The sequence below is a fragment of the Erinaceus europaeus genome, chromosome 12 (genome assembly GCF_950295315.1).
Source record: "Erinaceus europaeus chromosome 12, mEriEur2.1, whole genome shotgun sequence".
Classification (NCBI taxonomy): domain Eukaryota; kingdom Metazoa; phylum Chordata; class Mammalia; order Eulipotyphla; family Erinaceidae; genus Erinaceus; species Erinaceus europaeus.
The window spans coordinates 27,380,668-27,402,710 of NC_080173.1; the positions used below are offsets into that span (position 1 = coordinate 27,380,668).

The 22,043-nt window shown below is 39.4% G+C and overlaps 2 protein-coding genes across 3 annotated transcripts in view; both read right to left on the reverse strand.

Moving 5' to 3' along the window:
- CEP15 (centrosomal protein 15) overlaps positions 1 to 22,043 on the reverse strand; it is a 163,683-nt gene that overhangs the window by 57,828 nt on the left and 83,812 nt on the right. The gene's annotated exons all lie outside the window — the stretch shown is intronic.
- PTPRG (protein tyrosine phosphatase receptor type G) overlaps positions 1 to 22,043 on the reverse strand; it is an 869,661-nt gene that overhangs the window by 4,674 nt on the left and 842,944 nt on the right. For both annotated transcript variants that reach the window (XM_007529163.3, XM_007529164.3), the window contains 11 exons: positions 21,779 to 21,913; positions 20,491 to 20,625; positions 16,362 to 16,534; positions 14,467 to 14,602; positions 13,624 to 13,770; positions 13,305 to 13,398; positions 12,511 to 12,587; positions 11,647 to 11,775; positions 7,413 to 7,559; positions 6,689 to 6,831; positions 454 to 589 (listed from right to left, as the gene is read on the reverse strand). In XM_007529163.3, coding sequence (XP_007529225.1) covers positions 454 to 589; positions 6,689 to 6,831; positions 7,413 to 7,559; positions 11,647 to 11,775; positions 12,511 to 12,587; positions 13,305 to 13,398; positions 13,624 to 13,770; positions 14,467 to 14,602; positions 16,362 to 16,534; positions 20,491 to 20,625; positions 21,779 to 21,913 — 1,452 coding nt within the window. The remainder of the gene's footprint in view (positions 1 to 453; positions 590 to 6,688; positions 6,832 to 7,412; positions 7,560 to 11,646; positions 11,776 to 12,510; positions 12,588 to 13,304; positions 13,399 to 13,623; positions 13,771 to 14,466; positions 14,603 to 16,361; positions 16,535 to 20,490; positions 20,626 to 21,778; positions 21,914 to 22,043) is intronic.

Sequence of the window (22,043 nt, forward strand, 5' to 3'; positions counted from 1 at the left end):
AATGCATGTATTACCATGTATAAGGACCTGGGCTTGAGCCTGCAGTCATCATATGGGAGCATTCATAGGGGGCAGGAAGAGCTTCATGAGAAGCTGTTGTCTTTCCTTCTGTTTTTACTCCTCTCTTTACTTCTGCCTCTCACCATCAATTAAAAAAATTATATATATACACACACATTTATATTTTTACTCCTATGTCTTCATATCCTTTTGATCTGTTCTGAATTTTCAGAAATCTGACACAGAAAGCAGTTTCTTAGCCAGATATTAACTGTGCTCAGACAGTTGTTTGTTGTAGGGGGCTATCTTAGGCATTGTAGTATGTTTGGCTGTGTCCCTGTTTCCTATCCCTAGGCCTGACGGTCATCTGGGCTGAGAACCACTTCCATAGAAGAAAGAGCCAGATTCTCAAACTGCTGTTGTACAGGGCTCACAAATAAAGTAAGTACTTACAATGTCTGTGAATACTCCAGGCCTCATAAGGTTAATCATTTTTGCAACTTGGAAAACATCCACAGCATTTTCATTTTCCAGTTGCTGGGACAGGGTGGTAAGGGCACATAACATTCCTGCTGAAACTGCTCCATACCTAGGGGGAGAGGGGAAAAAAAGCTAGTTTAGATTTACTGAAGGACTGTGTTGATACTGATTCCTGAACACAAACATAAATGAAATGGTGGATTGGACAGAGAGAGATCTGCATAGGAAAATGTGACTTTTCTGATGGTCTACTAAATGAAAGTATATTTGTTTATGAATGTGAAATCTCCCAAACTGGAATACAAAATGCTCAGCCTGATAGCTAGCATGAAACAAAAGGCTGACAGTTGGACAAGGAGAAAATGGTGTAAGGCTCTGAGAAAAATCTGATAATCCTAAACATGTGAACTGAGCTTGCAAAAATATTAATAGAGGAAAACACACAGTTTGAAATATTATCAGTTTTCCAAGTTCCACATTATAGCACCTTCCATTGGTTCTCTTTGTTTCAAGAGCGAGGACATGCATGTGTGAAAGAAAGTATACTTGAGAGCTTGGTAGGATAGTAGACTCTTTAATTAGGCTAGGTTGGAAACTCCTGTGTTTTTTTTTTTTTTTTTTTTTGCCTCCAGGGTTATCACTGGGGCTCAGTGCCTCACTATGAATCCACTGCTCTTGGAGGCCATTTTTCTCATTGTGTTGCCCTTGTTGTTGTGCTTGTTGTAGTTGTTATTGTTGTCATAGCTGTTGTTGGATAGGATAGAGGGGGATATAGAGAGGGGAGAGAAAGAAAGACACCTGCAGACCTGCTTTACCACTTGCGAAGCAACCCCCAGCCCCACAGGTGGGGAGCTGGGGGCTTGAACTGGGATCCTTACTCCAGCCACTGCACTTTGTGCCATGTGCACTTAACCCGCTGTGCTACTGCCCAGACCCCGAAACTCTTGTTTTTTTGTAGGAACCTGTGGTGGCATGTAGCCTTCCTATTAATAATGAGAAAATAGATGGATTCAATAGATTGGTCAAGGTGATCTTGAGCTGGTTGGTGGTAAAGATGATGTCAGAATTTAAGAAATAATAATTATTATATTGAGGGGTGGATAGTTTATAGTACATTTGCGCTTAACTGGGTACACAACACCGTCCCCCTTTCCTATATAAATGTTTGTTACAGTTATTGTTGAAATTTTCTGACCCCAGATTTCTTGTTAGAAATTCTATTTTTTTTTTTGACAAAAGGAGATTAAATGTTCGCTCTCATCTCTAAAAATGTTTTGATTTGTGACTGAGATAATGAAATATTTGGTACTTAATACATTCTATGTCTATATGTCTATATATAGAAAGGTCAATTCTTTATTGCTAGGAAGTGAGGACAAGACAATTTAGGGGTTTAGAAATCTTGTATTATTTAGGGGATTAATTGACCTTCCCTTTGAAACACAGCTGTTATTGCCAGAAGTGTAACCTGAGAATGTTAAGTCAAGGAGAGTTTATAAGTTGGTATGTCCTACAAGAAATGTTAGACCTTTCTTTAAAAAACAATCAGAATGGATAGGGAGGATACTGTAAAGGAAAGTTATTTCTAGCTCTGTGCCTCCTTGTTTGTAGCAGGTGCTTAAAGTAGAGGCTCTTATTTATTAAGTACACATTTGTATTCTTTATTCTTGAGTATTCATTATTCTTTAAAAACCCTTCCTTACTTTAGATGCTATGACAGAATGTCATAGTTGGAGATGAGGTGAGAGATGACAGATTTGAAATGTTTGTTGTATAGCTGTTCATATTTTTAAAGGTGAATAGAAGAAGTACAAATTATTGTTCATTTGTATTTGGTGCTTTCTCAAATAAGTGAAGGAATAAAGTTTAGGTGTGTTACAGTTTGAGTTTGAAAAAAAAAAAAGAAAAGAAATTCTTTTTTTTTTTTTACCTAAAGCCTCCATGATCTCAATCTATTCTCAAACAAATGGGTAAGAGGCCCCCAAGCAAACTGGTGTGAAGTGGGGCAAATGACTTGAGGTCTTTAGGCTGAAATAATACATGTCTAAGTAAGGCTTCAAGCACTCCTTTTTGTCCAACTGCTTCCCCGTTACGGTTGAGGCCTGGAGACCTGCTACAGAGTTAGAATTGGTAGCTCACATGCCTTGAGCTTAGGTGAAAACCCTATCTGTACCTCTGGCTCCTTCCAAAAATAGTTTAGAGTTTATACACAGACTGACCTGAATATATCCTGAGGCATCAGAGGATTGCACCTGACTAATGACATTCAGAGAAAGACTATTGTAATCGAGGGTTAACACATTCTTCATGTTTTCCAGGCCTTGAAAATGATAGGTGCTGAATTATGTTTTTACCTAGAAGCATCTTTGATCTCCCTGTTAATGTGATGTGATTTATTTTATTGCCACCAGGGTTCAGTGCCAGCACTAAGATATAACATTTCTGGTGGCCATTCCCCCTATTATATTTGAAAGGACAGAGAGAAATTGAGAGGGGAGGGATGGGGAGAGAGAGCTTGAACCTGGATCCTTGTGCATGATAACCTTTGCATTCTACCAGTTGTGCCACCACCCAATATAACTGTAATTAAAAAAATCCCCATTTTTAAAATGTAGTAACATTTTCTCTTCCAAGTGGTTGCTACTTGTTCAAACTCCTTCTGGCATGAGAATACGAGTATTTATTTATTCATTTATTAGCAGAGCACTCTCAGCTCTGGTTTATGTTGCTGTTGGAAGTTTAAAATCTTTTTAAAACATGAGGGGGTTAAAATTTTGTGTTTACTGTTTTAATTTTCATTTCCTTGATTATCAGGGAAATAGACTATTTAAAAATCTGTATTTCCTCTTCTAAAACTGCCTGTTGAGATATGTGAGTCACTGTTCTGTTCTATTATTTGTCTTATTATTTGTGGTTGTTTTGTTAGTCATATAGACAGTTTAGATATAATCAGATCTTTCATCCCTAGCTTTATGAGAATGGGTTCTCTAGATCAACATGTTAATTCCAGTATTTTTCTGATTTTACCTCCAGGGATATTGCTGAGGCTCGGTGCCTGCACTACAAATTCACTGTTCCTGGAGGCCATTTTTTCCATTTTGTTGCCCTTGTTGTTGAACAGGATAGAGAGGAGGGGGAGAGAAAGATAGATACCTGCTTCACCACCTGTGAAGCGACCCCTTGCAGGTGGGAAGCTGACGGGTCCTTGTGCTTTTAACCTGCTGCACTATTGCCAGGCCCCCTGGTTTTTACCTTTTATATTTTGTTTATCTGAATCTCTTTCCTGGTCTGATGTGAGATAGTGTCCAATTTTAACTGATTTAATCATCTATTACTTTCCTATATGAGCAAGAAAGAGAGAGGACCAGAACATTGCTCTGATATATATAATGTTGGCAGGGATCAAACTTGGGACTTCATGCTTGAGAATCTAATACTTTATCCACTGTTCACCTCCCCGGCCGAGCATTTTTTATTGAACAGTCTCATCGGCTTTAGCTTCCTTTTTATTCTGTACTAAATCATAATTCTGAACTCTGAATTGAAACAGAAATTAAGAAGAAAGGGGGAGATAGGCTTGAAGCTGGGCCCTTGTGCACTGTAACGTGTATTCAACCAGGTGCACCACCACCTCCTTGATGTATAATACTTTTATTATAACACACTAGATCTTACTTAACAATATTTTATATAGCTCTTTGCGTTCATATTCAAAACAGGTAGCATTGGCTGATATGTTTTCCATTCTGGCATTAGCCTTGTTTCATTTTTTTTAATATTTAGGTTATATAGTCTGGTAAGGAGTTAGTAGCAGCACACAACACAGTAGTGATTACTATGTGCATTATATGTAGGTGATCAGCGCCAGCACACATGACGTGTTTACTAAGTATCACTTAGGCTTGAAATTAATTAGTATGGGATCATAGTTTCAATTGTTTATGTCCTTGACTCAGAACATCACCAGTGCATGGGTACTCTGCTTTCATATCTCACACATTTTGTAGCGAAGTCCATACTTTATTCATAGTTTAGCATTAGGAAGGAAAAGCTGCACTTAAGCTTTTAGAGTTTTATACTAACTTACACCTTCTCTAATTTATTCTTTGACACCTTCTCTAATTTATTCCAGACTTGTTACTTTTATTAGACTTTACTGCACTTGTGTCTTATCTTTCTCCACCCCACTCCTATACAACAAGGGAAAAATGGCCTCCAGGAGCCCCAGCAATAACCATGGAGGAAAAATTTAAAAAGCACTAAGGTAAGGACTCTGTGCCTATTTCCTCATATAAATTGCGGATGCTGAGGAGTAAATGAAAAATTGTTACTATGTGGGATTATCTTTGTAGCAGTTATTACAGAGAGTCCATATAATTGACTTCTACAGAGTATCTTAGCACAGTTTTAGAGATATAGACCCCTAAAGAGCTTTCACTTATGTGTAGTACGTCTCTGTATTTATTCTGCCTTTTAACTCTGACAAGTGTTAGTCTACATTCAGCGCACAATGAATGAGAACAAAGCAAATACCATCTTTGAATTATTATGGAAACAGTTTTGATCTCCTGGAGATACAACTTCTATACAGCTGCTGGGTGTCCTCAGACTAGATCAATTTATTATAAGATCTTTTTTTTTTTTTGAGAGAAACAACAGAGCACTGCACAGCTCTGGCTTATTGTGTATGGTGTGGGGATTGAACCTGGGACTTCAGAGCCTCAGGCATGAGAGTCTCTTTGTATAATCATAATGCTATCTACCCCCAACTGATCTTACTCATTTTTTAATTTATTTCCACTAGGTTTATTGCTGGAGCTCAGTACCTGGGTGACTAGTGCAGTACCCTTTATTTTGATAGAAAGGGAAGAGACCTACAGCACACTACCTCACCACTCATAAAGTTTGGCTCCTATAAAATGTTAATAGGGCAGTAGATAGATTTTGTGAGTAACAAATATCAATATAAAACTCTTTATGTCCTAATGAAAGCCATGTCTTTGTTTCACACTTCTTTGTAGGAACAGAGGCTAATCAATATTTATTAATGTACCTACCAGCGGGCTTCACCTATTGTGATGAGTGGATTACTATTGTATGTGAACAAGTTATTGGATGCCATGCTTCTTAGTGATCAAACACCTTTAGGATGAGTTAGACAGTTTCACTAGTTTGAAATACAAAGGATAAAAGCTAATTTCTTATATTTTTGCGTGAAAATGGTTGTTTGCCGGGCAAGGTAGCCTATAGGAAGTACTCAATGGAACACTGCTTTAAAGTTTACTTTTCCACATATAAGGTCCTGGCAACAACTGAAGAAAAAAAAAGACAACTGACATATTTCTGTTTTGTATAAGTATGTGGATGGGAATATGCTAAATCTGAAGTGTAATTAGGTCAATTAATTATTTATGGTTTTAAGGATAATAAAGGAATAAACAGTTGATTAGGTGATTTTAATTCAGGTCACTTATGATATGTGATAAAGTTTAGAATTAATTTCCTTATAACTATGACCAAGCTATATTTTAGTTACCTCCAGAGGTAGTATACTTAACAAGTGGCTATTTCAGAATGTTGGCCTAAATAAGAGGTAAAAACTCTCTGCAAACAGTGAGAATATACAACATTGGCTAAAGGGTAACAATACACAACTCTCTTTCTCTTATGAAAGGGTTTGGATGCCATTAAGAAGCAATATATTCTTTTTATGGTTTACAGATTTAAATCCCAAGATGTATTATATTAAATCAATTTTAACATTTTAACTCATTTTAACTCATTAAGCCATATTTTTAAAATGGGTTTTCCATAATAGGTGTTTGTTGAAATCCAGTATTATTGAAGCATATAGGCCAACTTTTAGAGACTAAGGTGTATCAGAAAAGTTTTATTTGATAGTACAAAGAACTTGAAAGGGAAGATGCCAGCAGACCTGCTTCACTGCTTGTGAAGCTTCCCCCTTGCAGGTGGGGAGTAGGACAACATGTGCTCTTAACTAGTACACCACTACCCAGCCCCCTTATGTTTTTCTATGTGAAAATGCAAATGCAAACAGACCCATCCTGTACTAGAGGGGGCTGGGCAGGTGTCTATCTTTCTCTCCCCTTGTCTTCCCATCTTACCCAACCACAGCAATGGATTCATAGTGCACACAAAATATATCTATACTAGAAATAATATAGAATTATTACAAGCAGATACATACTCATCGTGAACAATGGTGGGGCCATCCCGTGTTAAGGCCTCTTCCTTGATGACATTGATTAGTTCAAAGGTACTGCTTATAGGGGCATCTGGGTTAGGCCATTTGGGACACTGAAAGTGCCGAACCTCCAGGACATAGTCATCCTATAAACAACATGAGTCATATCCTGTTATTGATAACTGAACAAGGCCAGATTAACCAAACATGACTGGTAAAAAGGAAAATACTGGGCTAGGAGGTCTGTCTGGCACTGAAGGATGAGCAGCTCATATAGTGAAATAAGAAAATGCTATTTTACTTAGGCACAAATTTCAATTGATAAAAATAGAAGAGGCTATTTCTATTTTGTCTTTTTACATATAAAAACTAGAGGAAAGGGGTTAGGAGAATATCATCTAAAATATTAATATGAGACAGCTCTTTCCTTCTCTATTTTATAGAAGGCAATTATTACAAAAATAAACAAACAAACAAAAAAACCCCCACCAAACACCACCTTAGGATTATCACCCATGTAACACATTGCAAGTTTTCTATTTTTGATGACAGAGAAAAATATTGTTTTATAATTAGGTTGACAGACTTATTTGTATGCACACTCTACCAGAGGAACTGTTACATTTCACTGATGCAGGAAATATTTGAAGGGGAAAAAAAGATGAAAATTAAACCATACTCAAATACCTGGCCTTATCTAGAGGGTGGTCGTTGGGGTTTATGTTACCTGTGTAGCTTCCAGGATAAAGTCATGGATGATGATTTGTTCTTCATTAGAGAGGCACAGTCTGTCTTTACTGATAAGGGTGACAGTAAAGGCCTCACAGTTCATGGATTCTTCTCGACTTGGCCAGTATACAAACTCATCTTCTGCCTGTGGGAACAACAATTAACACTTACTTGAATTTTCTTGGAAAATTATTTATGCTTGTCCTTTAACATTATCTCATTTTATTTCTTTCTTTCTTATGGAAAGAGACACCTGCAGCCTTGCTTCACCACTCATGAAGCTTTCCCCCTCCAGTGGGGACCAGGGGCTTGAACACTGGGTCCTTATGCACTGTGATGTGAGTTCTTAACCAGGTGTGTCACTGTCTGACCCCCACATTCTCATTATACTTTATTGTTCTCATATCTGATAGGACTATAGATAACTGCAACACTGCTTGTGAAGCTTGCATCCTGCAGGTAGGGACTTAAACCCAGGTCCTTGTGCAAGGTAACCTGCATTCAACCAAGTAACAACTCTTTTATGTCAGCTTTTTAAAAAAAATTTCTTTATTGGGGAATTAATGTTTTACATTCAACAGTAAATACAATAGTTTGTACATGCATTAACATTCCCCAGTTTATGTCAGCTTTTAAGCTGGACTCACTGAAGAATATTCCTACCTAATCATTCCAAATTCAGTGGTTATTTATTCAATTGTAAAGCATACTTGGTAATTATATGTAAGGGATGCAGTGCACTGGCTGAGAAGTATACTCTTTTTAGGATCATCTACCCTGAAAGCCATAATATAAAGACAGGACCAGGGGGTTAGGCGGTAGTGCAGCGGGTTAAGCGCAAAGCGTAGGGATCCCGGTTTGAGTCCCCGGCTCCCCACCTGCATGGGAGTCGCTTCACAGGCGGTGAAGCAGGTCTGCAGGTGTCTATCTCTCTCTGCCTCTCTTTGTCCTATCCAACAACAACAAGGGCAACAAAAGGGGGGGAAAATGGCCTCCAGGAGCAGTGGATTCGTGGTGCAGGCACTGAGCCCCAGCAATAACCCTGGAGGCAAAAAAAAAAAAAAAAAAGACAGGGCCTAAATACAGTCTGTTTCACAATTGCTTAGATAACTCGGACCTGCAAATTGTTACTTCCTGTGGGTTGCCAGATTCTGCAGCTGCTTTTTAGCACTTTGCAAAGAATGTTTACCAACACCATCTTATTTAATATTTACAGTATACCATTGAGGTAAGGGTTTGTTTTTTCTTTGCCTCCAGGGTTATTGCTGTCACTCAGTGCCTGCACTACAGATCCACTGCTCCTTGTGGCCATTTTGTTGTTGGAGAGGATTGAGAGGGGAGGGAAAGATAGACACTTGCTTGAGAAGCAACCCCCCTACAGATGGGGAACCAGGATACTTGCACTTTGTACTGTAAGTGCTTAGCCCATGTCATCTCTCTTTATAGGTGAGAACACCAAGGTTCAGAGAGGTCTTTAAGTTGTCTACAATCACACTGCTAGTAAATGATAGGTAGAGGTCATGTATAAGTAAGTGTGTTGGCTGCACATAAAAGGTGATCCCTGAAATAAAAATTAATCTGGTGATGCTATATGTCAGATGAAGAAAATATAGAAAGTCTTTCACTCTTATCAGACATGCTTTAAATACCTACTTTAAAATGATAATACTCAGACTTGGCATTTAAATTCTAGCCTTGGGGTCCAGGTGGTGGCGCACCTGGTTCCCACCTGCAAGGGGAAAGCTTTGTGAGTGGTGAAGCAGGGCTGCAGGTCTCTCTCCCTTCCTGTTACCCTTCCCTCTCATTTTCTGGCTCTAAAAACAATGAAAGCCTAAGAAGTAGTTATTCATTATGAAATTAAGAGTTTTGTCAAAAACCCTGTTATTGTGCCCACTCCTTTTCTTAATCAATTTAAATTACCAATTATAGTTTGCCTGTAATATAGATTTTTATGGGCGCTCCTGAAAATACTTAGCTAGTCCTTTACTAGTGGAGTCAGAAATTATTCTGAAGTGTTCAAAACAATAAAGGTTTGTTTAATCTTATATTGTTGCATGAGAAATGAGCCAACAGTCCAATAAGACTTATCACCCTTTCTAGTTTTGACATAGCTTATTGCCAAGTACATTTTTATTTTTAAAGCTCAGCATAAGGGGAAACAGAGGGTTTAGTCTATACAAAAGAAGTCAGTAACTGTCATCAGCTTTAATATATTTTGTCCAAAAGATAGGAAGTAGAGCTCTCAACAGATATTTAAAGATAGAAAGTAAAAATGGACAGGATCTCTAAACTTAATACACAAATAGAGCATAGGATTAGATGTGATCCCAAGTAATCCAAGTTTCAATTTCCATATCTGCAAAGTAGGAGGAGAGGACCTTATTCTGATGGAGCAAAGACCCAACTGTGAGTAAAGACATTAAACTAGGGAATAATTGATTATCTCGAAAGACTGAAAAATGTTCCTAATTCTGTAGACATTCTAATCTCATGGTTACTATTTATTTTTACAAACACAGGTTAAGTCAAAGATGCTTAGACATCTACAAAGGTGCCTTCTTAGGAAGCAGTGGCATTTGGGTAATTCGTATAACTGTGGTCTTATAAAGGCAGACTAAGCACTAAAACAAACAGAATCCAGAGAAACTACACTAATGAATCTGACAAGAGCTCCAACAAGGAATGATGCTAGCTCAGCTCCCCACTTGGCCTCAGAGAGACAGGCACTTCCTGTACTCTCTCAGTTTGCAGAACCAATTTGGTCTAGCCGCTCCCAGTATAGATGAGCTCTGGGCGACCATCCTCTGATAACTAACAATAATAAAACACTGCATAATCCAACACATGTTTTAACAACCTCAAATGCCTCCAGTTTCCACATGCCAAGCAGAATAGACCCTTACTGCCAGCTAATTTGAAAACTTACACAACTCCAGTTTTTTTAGCTTAAGATTCTCAACTTCGTTGCCATTCTATCATACAGAAGCCATCTTGGTGTTCTGGAGCAAAACACAACAAAGTGACGAAGTTCCTACTGATTGGGCACACAGTCAAAAGCATGTCATCAAGACTAGGGGTTCAATCACATGCTATTCCTTATTGATAGAAAAAAAAGCTCACTAATTTGACATTCAAGAGGCATGTCTTCATAGTGACTTTTGAGGCCTCAACTAATTCTACAACTTAAGTATGCAATGTGATCTATGTACAAACATTTAAACTTGGGGCTGGGTGGTGGCATACCTGGTTGAGTGCATGTATTACAATGTGTAAGGACCTGGTTTCGAGCCCCTGGTCCCCACCTGTAGGGGGAAAGCTTTACAAGTGGTGAAGCAGGGCTGCAGGTGTCTCTCTGTTTCTCTCCCTATCACCCCCTCCCTCTTGATTTCTGGTTGTCTCTATCCAATAAATAAAGATAATAATAAAAACAAAAACATTTAAACTTATTTTTTTTAGAGACTTGCTCACCCTTCTCCCAATACAGTCCTCGACAGCTTAGGTAAGGTCCTAAAAGTGCCTTTAAGCTGGAGCAAGGTATCTTTACCATGTTCCCTATAGTTGATTTTTTTTTTTGTCTCCAGGGTTATTGCTGGGGCTCATTAGTAATGTGCCTACATTACTAATCCACTGCTCCTGGAGGTCATCTTTTTTCGTTGTTGTGTAGGACAGAGAGAAATTGAGAAGGGGGAAGAAAGATAGACACCTGCAGATGGGGGCTTGAATCAGGATCTTTGTACTTCACACTATGTGCGCTTAACCCACTTTGCTACCACCCAGCCCCTGCTATAGTTATCTTGCCTAAGGGGTAGAAAAATACTGATAGTTATGCAGAGGACTTTATTGCCTGATGCTCAGATGTTCCAGGTTCAATTCTCTGCACCACCATAAGCCAGAGCTAAGCAGTAAGCAAGCATAGTAACAGAGACAATGTGAGCTGTTGACTTACAGCGGACTAGAAGTCAGCTGAACGCCATATGTTAATAAAGGGTATTTTTCAAAACCTTCTACTGCACTGTCATCTATACTACAACTGAGAGGGTACTATCGCCAGCATTAGATAAACAGATTGATGGACAAAAAACTGTGAGCTTAGGCAAAGAATCTGTGCAGAGAGATGAGAAGTCTAAATTCTGCCCCTAGCAGATACACTATAGGCCCATGGCAAGGTGTCACAGTAATTTATGCTCATGGCCCAGAGACTCATTAATATATAGCAGATGTGCTTTACTTACCAAGCTCTGGTTGTCTGGCAGCATGACAATGATCTGTGCATTATGATCCCAAATCATTCGCCAGAAATCTTTCGTAGTATGTGGCAGAGGATGCTGGGTTATAATAAATTCATTGCTCCTATAATAGCCCTTCAGATGGGGAAAAATCATTGATTTTTAATTTCTTATTCTAATTTTGAGGAGTAAAATATGTTAATGAAATAATACAGCACTATTATTAATTTAATTGCTGCCAGGTCTTCCTGCCTTGATGATTCCACCCCTCTGGGAGGGCTCTTTCTCTTTCCCAAAGAGAGAAGGAGAGAGACCGAGAAGGTAGGGCACCACAGAACCAGCCGTGAAGCTTCCCCTTTTTGGAGTTCTCCCATGTGGTGGCTGAGGGGCTTGAACCTGGTTCTGAGCATGGAAAAGTGTGTGATCTGAGGTGAGCTATCTCCTGGCCCTGAAGACAGCACTATTTTCACCTCATTAAAATAACTGAAAAGAGATATTCAGTACATTTGACTGATTTTTAGATGTATTTCTGCTAGTATGTGTAGACAATTTTCTTTCTCCATGAAGTTCATTTCCAGTTACCCCTGCTGTTTTTACTTAACAGTAATTTCAACAATTATTCAAAGACTAGATGGGCAAAATTAACAATAAAATTAATTCCTTAACAAGCACTTTGCTTAATTTAAGCATTTTTGTACTCTCACTGACTATAGGTGTCTTTTGTTAAAGGTTTCAAAGTGCAGAAATATCTGTAATTTTGATATTACACATTGAGAAGTTATTTGAAAAATGAAATCAGTCACCTCAGTGGTATCTGCTCTTTAGCACCTTTCAGTTTGACTTTATTTATAATTAAATGTTGACTCTCACCATGATATAAGAAGCATTAATGTAATCTGTTCCTTTCATTCCAGGCAATGGTGCAAGACCCACTCGAGCACGCTCAGCTATCAGATGGAAAAGACAAAAGCATTACACTCACCTTATTATATACACAGAACAAACTGCACTTTGAGATCTTATTGGTGAGTAATGTAGCCCCATGACTTCCCTTTCTTTTTAAAGACATACTTATATTTTTAACCAAGCTAAGACAGAATGTCAAGTGGAAATTTGCTGCACAATCCCAGCAAAGATACAGGCATTACAGGAATAAATGTTTGAATCTTGGAGAGGTTTTCACATCAGACCACTGACAGAAGATTCGGTAAGCAGAAGACAGGATTTCAGGTACTTTTTGATCCTGACTTGATATTCCTATATCTCTTCAGACATGCTGTATTATGCTCTTTGGCCACCTCTGTGTCCATGTCCTCCCCCCACCCCCTCCCATGAAAGCTGAGGAAACAGAAGCCGTTTTTAATAGAGCTATATTTTCTATCATTACCTGTGCTTGTGTCTACAGTAAACAAATAGGCCCTCCCGCCTTCTAGTTCCATACGATACTATGCTCCCTCTCTAACTACTATAATGATATTAGTTCTAAGTGTACATAGTAATCCAAGACTCTACATTTTAAAGAAGTGCTAATGGCTGTCTAAGGTAAATGGCTTTGTTTTGAGCATAACTTTCCCCCCTCGGTAGTGGCCTTTATACAGAATGCATACCATCCAATGAAAACCGTATTAACACAATCAAGTCAAACTGACTTTTTAGGGTCTTACATGGTACAACTGAAGAGTTCCTGTTCTTTTCTTTGTTGCACTCCTTCTGAGCACTAAAGCATTCCACATATTTTGCATTACATTGTGTGACCAGCTGAAAGGAAAGTAAGACTTTAGTTTTCATTCCAAAGTACAGTTAATTTTACTAAACCTCACAGTGGTATTTTTCAATGTATTCATATATTTTAAATCATAACATTGCATAAGCATAAGATGTACAATGTAATTTTAATTATTTTAATAGCTCCTAGAGGCTTCTTTAAAATCTTAGAATTTCAGTCAGTTTTTTCCCTCAAAAGATATTTGCTCCAAGTATTACCTTGAATTGTTTTTCTAGTCGTGTTTTTCCTCCCACTCCTGGTATGAGGATGCTGTTAACATAGCTATGCAGTTGACTTGAAGATACTTCAGTCTCCTTTCCAAGAATGGCTTCCAACAAGGCATCATGGATGAAAATGTACTGCTCCTAAAAGAGTACAGTACCATGATCTCCAAGGAGAGCTATTAAGAGGTAGCCACATCTATTCTATTCATTGGCTCATGCTGTCTACCTTAAATTAAGTCTTTCCCAGAAAGCGACCAAAATGGCAACTCTTATGCACATCAGATACCCAGAGAATCTTTACTAGTATCATGGTTTGGAGGTTTGCTCTAGCACTTAACTTGCTTAAAAATTTTATTTATTTATTCATGAGAAAGATAGAAGGAGAGAGAAAAAGAACCAGACATCACTCTGTTACATGTGCTGCTGGGGATTGAACTAGGGACCTCATGCTTGAGAGTCCAATGCTTTATTCACTGTGCCACCACCCGGACCACTGCTTATTTTCCTAGGTTATTTAATAGTACAGACATGAAAGGCTTTAGAACTACTTTTTCATCTATATCTATGGCCAGACAATATATTTAACGCCCTGTAGCATAGCACATCCCATTAGATACATAATTCCTTTTTTTCCATCTAAATATTGAGAATTCCAAATTTAAGACCCCCCCCACCAAAAAAGAAAGGAAAACTCTGAGCCAAAGAATAGTGTCATGTATAAATAAAAAATGTATGCTTAGGATATCATCCAATACAAGCCTGTAAATTCCCTCCTGCTTTAAGAGTATGAATCTACATAGAAATCAGATGTTAGAATCTCTGGGAACTGGACCTTACCTCAGTCTGGACGAGGTAGTTTCGCTGTGTCCTGATATGCTTCAGGAATCCCAGGACATTGACTGTGCTTTTGTCTTTTATCTGTTGCAGCATGCTGTCTATGACAATGTAGGTGCCTGTCCTGCCCACACCAGCACTGGGGGAAAAATAGAGGATACTCAACTGGTACCTTCTGCTTTACATTTTTTAAAAAAAATATTTACTTATTATTGGAATAGCGACAGAGATAAATTTTTTTAAAAAATTATTATTTTCCTTTTTGTTGCCCTTGTTATTGTAGTTGTTGTTGATGTTGTCATTGTTGGATAGGACAGAGAAATCAAGAGAGGAGGGGAAGAAAAAAACAGACACATGCAGATCTGCTTCACCACCTGTGAAGCGACTTCCCCTGCAGGTGGGGAGCCGGGGGCTCAAACCAAGATCCTTCCGCTGGTCCTTGTGCTTTGCGCCATGTGCGCTTAACCCGCTGTGCTACCACCCAACTCCCTCCCTTCTGCTTTACTTTATCATTAACCAGAGACTGGAACCAACACTGGCCATTAATCACAGATAACATAAAAAATACTACATTTGCACATTTCCCACCACATAAGTCTCAATAGGGGAGCAGAGACAGTGTGATAAATCTGTATCCTTAGCCTCCCTTGCAACTCAAGCAAAGGACAGATGTTGGAATGGCAAAGGACCAAAAAGTATTTCTCCTGGTAGCAGCCACTCCACACCAGAGCCACATTTCCTCAGGTACAGAGTTTTCCAGTTCTTTTAGGAATACCATTATTCTTACAGTAATCCCCCTTAGTCTGTTCCCATTGCCTGTAGCTCACCTGATTAATGCACTTAGTATCAGAAAACTCCTACTTAGAAGGATGCTTTCCTTAATAAGAGAAACATGAATGGCACAACTAGAAAATATGGCCTGTTAGTCATTTCTCTTGTGACTACATAAAGGTAACTGAGGATCATCTAAGCTCTTCTTAAAGAAATATATTTTATTTATTATTGGATAGAGACAGAGAGAAATTGAGAAGGGAGGGATAGAGAGACGTCTGCAGCCCTGCTTCACCACTTGTGAAACTTCCCCCCTGCAGGTGGGGCTGAGGGACTTCAACCTGGGACCTTGAGCACTTAACCAGATATGCCACTGCCTGGCCCCCTCATCTAAGCTCTTTAATACTATGAAGTTTCATTTGGCAAAATATCCCAACAGGTTTCCTACTTCCCATAACTTAAGTGATATACTGGCAATTTTAGCAGACTTACACCTCTGTTTTAGTGATTCTTTAAAAAAAGGGGGGGGGAGGGGACAGTAGTTTCACATGCAGGTGTCAACACACGAGTGCAACCTCTCAGCTCCCCCGTGGTGTCTGCACACCATCCTGTAAACTATTATCTCCCCCAGTACAGTGTTAGATCCTTTCTCATATCTTTCTTTTTTTTTGTCCCCCATCCCCCCATATATTTATTTCTAATGTAAGCACTTGAATAATTAAATATTGAAACATACACAGTTGTTTTCTTAATTGAAGGAGAGACACCAGAATTCTGCTCCACTGACTATAGAGCTTCCCTGGCATTGCCAGGCCAGAATCAAGGGCCTAGCACCTGGTAAGGTGAACTATATTCCTGTTCCTGGCAGTTGCTTTCTCAATATTGAAGAAATAGTTACCCTAATAGGTCCCAGGTTTGTGTGTGTGCGTGTTTTAATTTATGTATTTTAATGAAAGAGAGAAAGACCAGAGTTCAGTTCTGAGGATTAAACCTGAGGCCTCAGGTATGAAAGACTTTCACAGAACCATTATGCTGTCTCCTCAGTCTGGCTCTAGTTTTAAGTGGAAGACAAGACCCACCACCCCTTGCTCTGCCCATTTAAACGCCAAGAAAGAGGCCAGCCTTACCTGCAGTGCACCAGCACAGGGCCCATCTCTGGCATCCGGGCAGCTGAGGATCTCCTCACGAAGGTGAGGACAGGGAGGGCATACTCTGGAACGCCCATGTCAGGCCACTGTGTGTAGTGATATTGGATCACCACCCTTTCATTCTGTCGACCTTTGGGATTTCCCTTTTGACCCTGTAAAAAAAGAGAAACAGATGTCTTTGAGTTGAGGGTGGGCATTCTGGGTAAATTAATAACAGGACATCAAGAAAAACAACCTGTGATCTCATTTAGCCTAATCACTGTTCCTGGTCACTCATGTCCTAAGGGACACAGCGTCTAGAAAGATAAGCAGTGCCAGACATTACTTAGAGAACTTATTTAAAATTGTGCCACCAATGGACACTTTAATTTCAGCTTTCTGAGTTTAAAACCATTCAAAGAAATCCTTAATTTGCTTAGAAGGCCTCCATTTCCTGACCACCTGCCCCAAGTTCAGAAGGCCTGAGTGCTTGGCATTCATCTAGCTGGGGTTTCACTCCTCTGGTGGAGCTTTAGTTGTTGCCATGTGCTATCCAGAAAGTATACGGAATGTGACCAATTGTTCTGGCTGTCTCTGTCCAATAAATAAATAAATGTATTACTGCCTATAGCTTGTATAAACTGCCTACAGTTTAGCTTATAAATAGGGTACAATAAGATTAACTGTAACAATATACTATAATATGATTTATGTTAATGTGGTTTCTCTAAATATATATGTAACATATCCAGAGTACATTTGACTATGGTAACAGAGGTCATGATGACAGACTACTGTACAAGTTTCTTAATTCTAGAAATTTACAGTGAACAGAAATGACCAGATTCTAAGGAAAGGGGTACATATTATTTAATATTTATTTACTTTATTTATTAAATAGCAGAACCTGGTTTTTGCAAGCACGTACATGACTAGTAGTCCTTGGGACACATTTTAGGAAATGATGCTTTTTAAAAAGTCGGAAGAGCATGAGACTCTTAATCTCAGGGTCGTGGGTTCGTGCCCCACGTTGGGCGCCGGGGAGTGGGTCTTCCGTACGCCACATTTCCCGCGCCCCACCGCGGGGCGGGGATTCGGCGCTGGGCTCTTCCCTGTTCACTCGCCGTTACTGAGGGAATCCTGGTTAGTTTCTTTTCCTCCACTGACTAATATGCTTAAATTCAGCGGGTTGCCACGTCTGATCTGAAGTCGCGGCCTCGATCAGAAGGACTTGGGCCCCCCACAAGCGGCGCCGGGGAGATTAGGGTGAAAGAGAGACACCCCCAGCACTGATTCACTGCTCTTGAAGCTGACTTCTTACAGGTAGGGACCAGGAGTTTGGACTCAAGTTGTTCATTGTAGCCAGTGTGCTCAACTGAGTTCATCGCCACCTGGCCCACCATCTTCTACAAAATCAGCTTGATAATTTCACAATTTTGATACAGATTAACTGGAGGGCAACCAGTTTGGGGAACTGGGTGTGAGATGGAATGCATAGAAAGGAAAAGGAGGACTTCCCTAGATGCATAACCAATGTCAGTATTAGAAACACTAGACCTAGTAGTGTGTAGTTTCTTAGAAAAGAAAATGCCCCCCACATCTATGGACATCTAATCTTTGACAAAGGGGCTCAGACTATTAAATGGGGAAAGCAGAGTCTCTTCAACAAATGGTGTTGGAAACAATGGCTTGAAACATGCAGAAGAATGAAACTGAACCACTGTATTTCACCAAATACAAAAGTAAATTCCAAGTGGATCAAGGACTTGGATGTTAGACCACAAACTATCAGATACTTAGAAAAAAATATTGGCAGAACTCTTTTCTGCATAAATTTCAAAGACATCTTCAATGAAATGAATCCAATTACAAAGAAGACTAAGGCAAGTATAAACCTATGGGACTACATCAAATTAAAAAGCTTCTTCACAGTTCACGAAACCACTACCCAAAACAAGAGACCCCTCACAGAATGGGAGAAGATCTTTACATGCCATACATCAGACAAGAGTTTAATAACCAACATATATAAAGAGCTCGCCAAACTCAACAACAAGACAACAAATAACCCCATTCAAAAATGGAGGGAGGACTTGGACAGAATATTCACCACAGAAGAGATCCAAAAGGCCGAGAAACACATGAAAAAGTGCTCCAAGTCTCTGATTGTCAGAGAAATGCAAATAAAGACAACAACGAGATACCACTTCACTCCTATGAGAATGTCATACATCAGAAAAGGTAACAGCAGCAAATGCTGGAGAGGGTGTGGGGTCAAAGGAACACTGCTGGTGGGAATGTCAATTGGTCCAACCTCTGTGGAGAACAGTCTGGAGAACTCTTCGAAGGCTAGAAATAGACCTACCCTATGATCCTGCAATTCCTCTCCTGGGGATATATCCTAAAGAACCCAACATATCCATCCAAAAAGATCTGTGTACACATATGTTCTTGGCAGCACAATTTGTAATAGCCAAAACCTGGAAGCAACCCAGGTGTCCAACAACAGATGAGTGGCTGAGCAAGTTGTGGTATATATACACAATGGAATACTACTCAGCTATAAAAAATGGTGACTTCACCGTTTTCAGCCGATCTTGGATGGACCTTGAAAAAATCATGTTGCGTGAAATAAGTCAGAAACAGAAGGATGAATATGGGATGATCTCACTCTCAGGCAGAAGTTGAAAAACAAGATCAGAAAGAAAACACAAGTAGAACCTGAACTGGAATTGGCATATTGCACCAAAGTAAAAGACTCTGGGGTAGGTGGGTGGGGAGAATACAGGTCCAAGAAGGATTCAGAGGACCTAGTGGGGGTTGTATTGTTATATGGGAAACTGGGGAATATTATACATGTACAAACTATTGTACTTACTGTTGAATGTAAAACATTAATTCCCAATTTAAAAAAAAATTTAAAAAGTCAGAATTAAAATGTTTAGTTGACATATGCTGCTATACTTACTAGCTATAAATCCTAAGAGGACTTATTTTTTATTTTTTAAAACATTAATTTGTTTGAAATGAGAATGAAGTACTACTCTGGTATATACAATACTGAGAGTCAAACTCAGGAGATCCTGTGCTCTAACCACTAAGCAATCTCTCCAGCTGCTACATATATATATATATATGTGTAATGGTTTGGTTAAAGGACTCAATTGGGTCCATACTCCCAGAGGGTTAAAGATTAGGAAAGCTATCAGGGGTGGAGATGGGATGTGGAGTTGTACCCCTCTTATCCTATGGTTTTGCCAGTGTTTCCTTTTTATAAATAATAAAAAAAAAGAACTTAATTAGGCCAGTTAAGTTGAAATACATGCTTTGCTAGTACCTTTCACACTACTAACATCAACCAAGTTATGAAAACATGTATTTAGAAATGCTTCTTTTTTTTTTGGGGGGGGGGAGTTGGGCATTGGTGACTATGTGCAAGGACTCTGGTTTGAGCCCCTGTTCCCCACTTGCAGGGGAGCTGCTTCACAAGCAGTGAAGTAGGTTTGCAGGTATGTCTTTCTCCTTATCTGCCACTCCCCTCTCAATTTCTCTCTGTCCTATCCAATTAAGGAAAAAAAAGAAATTGCCACTGGGAGCAGTGGATTCATAGTGCCTGCACTGAGCCCTAGAGATAACTGGGGTGGCAAAATGAAAACAGATATATAGAAACACACAAAAAAAACTTCTTTTAGTAAACCAGGAGGTGGCTCAGTGAATAATGTGTTGGACTCTCAGACATGAGGTCCTGAGTTTAGTCCCTAGCACTGCATATGCCACTGTGATGCTCTGAATCATTTACTTACCCTTTCTCTTATTAAATCTTCTTTTAGGGCCACTGGGTAGGATGTGCACCTTGCCATGCACTGCCACCCAGGTTTGAGTCCTGTCACCACATGGGAGTCCCAAGTGACTGGGGGAAACTCTGGTATTGTGGTATATCTCCCTCCAAATGAAAAGGGGCTAGGGAATGGTTAAAGTGTGCACGGTGCGAAGCCCTGGCTCCATAAAACAGTTAATAATAAAGATATTTCTTTTAAGTCCAGTTGGTTGTGAGAATTGGCCTTGTTTGTATAGTGATTCTCAGGCAAGTTAAAAAAGCCCTCTAAGCCTACTCCAAGTCCTCACATACCTTTTTCACTTTCGTATTTCGTACTGAAAAACGGCGAACGGTATAGCAGGCATGTATTTTTGTGCTCTTCAGTGTGACAATAATGTTTCCATATTCTTCACTATTCTCTGTTGGCCAATACTGATCACATTTTCTCTGCAAAAAAGAAAAATGTTGAAACTGTAAGTTGAGTCTGTGCCACAATTTTGCTGAGAGTGTAACTTCAAATGACATTGTCATAAGGTAAGTAGTGTCACTATGAAAATGAGACACTTGAGCTATACTTCTTACAAACTGATACGACCTTGGTAGTCACTGCTGGAATAAATTGGCCACAGTTATTTAAGACATGTGTCTCATATTCAGGATCCTTTTCAACATGATGGATTTTAAAGACAGACCCTGAGTGTGTGCTGTAAAAAAAAGTGTGTGTGGGGAGAGGTAGTACAATACTTTATAAAGGAAGTGTGTGTTGAGGAACAGTGACAAGAGGCTTTTTTAGTCACACCTGACCACCAGTGGCAAGATAAAGACTGGACACTCAAAATGAAGAAAATGATGAACCTGAGGCCTAGCCCTCATTTCTGCCTCAATCAGCATCATCCAGTGTGTATTTATATATACTCTAGGATTATTGCTGGGGCTTGGTGCCTGCACTACAAATACACTGTTCCTGGAGGCCATTTTTGTTGCCCTTGTTTTTGGATAGGACAGAGAGAAATTAGAGGAAGGGAAGAGGAATACAGAGGGGGAAAGAAAGACAGACACCTTCAGACCTGCTTCATTGCTTGTAAAGCAACCCCTCCTGCAGGTGGGGAGCCGGGATCCTTACAAAGGTCCTTGTGCCATGTGCGCTACCACCTGGCCTCCTAATTCTATAAGTTTTTTAAGCATTAATAATCTTGTAAAAAATTATTTAAAGTGCAGGGAAGGTGTTTCACGTTTTTGTTGTTGTTGGTTTGTTTTTTCACTTAACTATCTGATCTTTCTGCCTTTATCTGCTATAACTTTAGAGTCTTTCCTTCTCTGCTTATGTCATTCCTCTCATTGTTCAAGTCTCACTTCAAGTATTAGCTCCTTTATAAAACCTCTATACTAGCAAAGGCAGACATCCCCCCTTACACCCTGTTCATTTCTTTAGTCACATTTAATCTATGCTTGCTCCTTTTCAGAAGATCATAAGCAAATTAAAGGCAGAACACTCCTCATGTCTCCAACTCTTGATCTATGGTCTAGTCCCACCATACAGCAGATACTCCATATATATATATATGCACGTGATTAAGATAGTAAGCCAAGGAGCTCTTACTCTTCCTTTTTCCACAAGGTTTGTAATCATGACAATGATCCCAGTGTTTTGTTCCCAAATCATCCTCCAGAAATCTTCAAATGTAGACTTTAAAGGTCCCTGCGTGGCGATGTAGGCTTTTGCTTTGTTGTAACCCTTCAAAGAGGACACAACACAAGGTAAGGGAAAATAGTACCACAGGTCAGTTAATAATTCACATGGGTTCCTAGTGGACATACTGTGCTATCCAAAGCTCTGTGCAGTATTAAACCATACTCACAGCCTC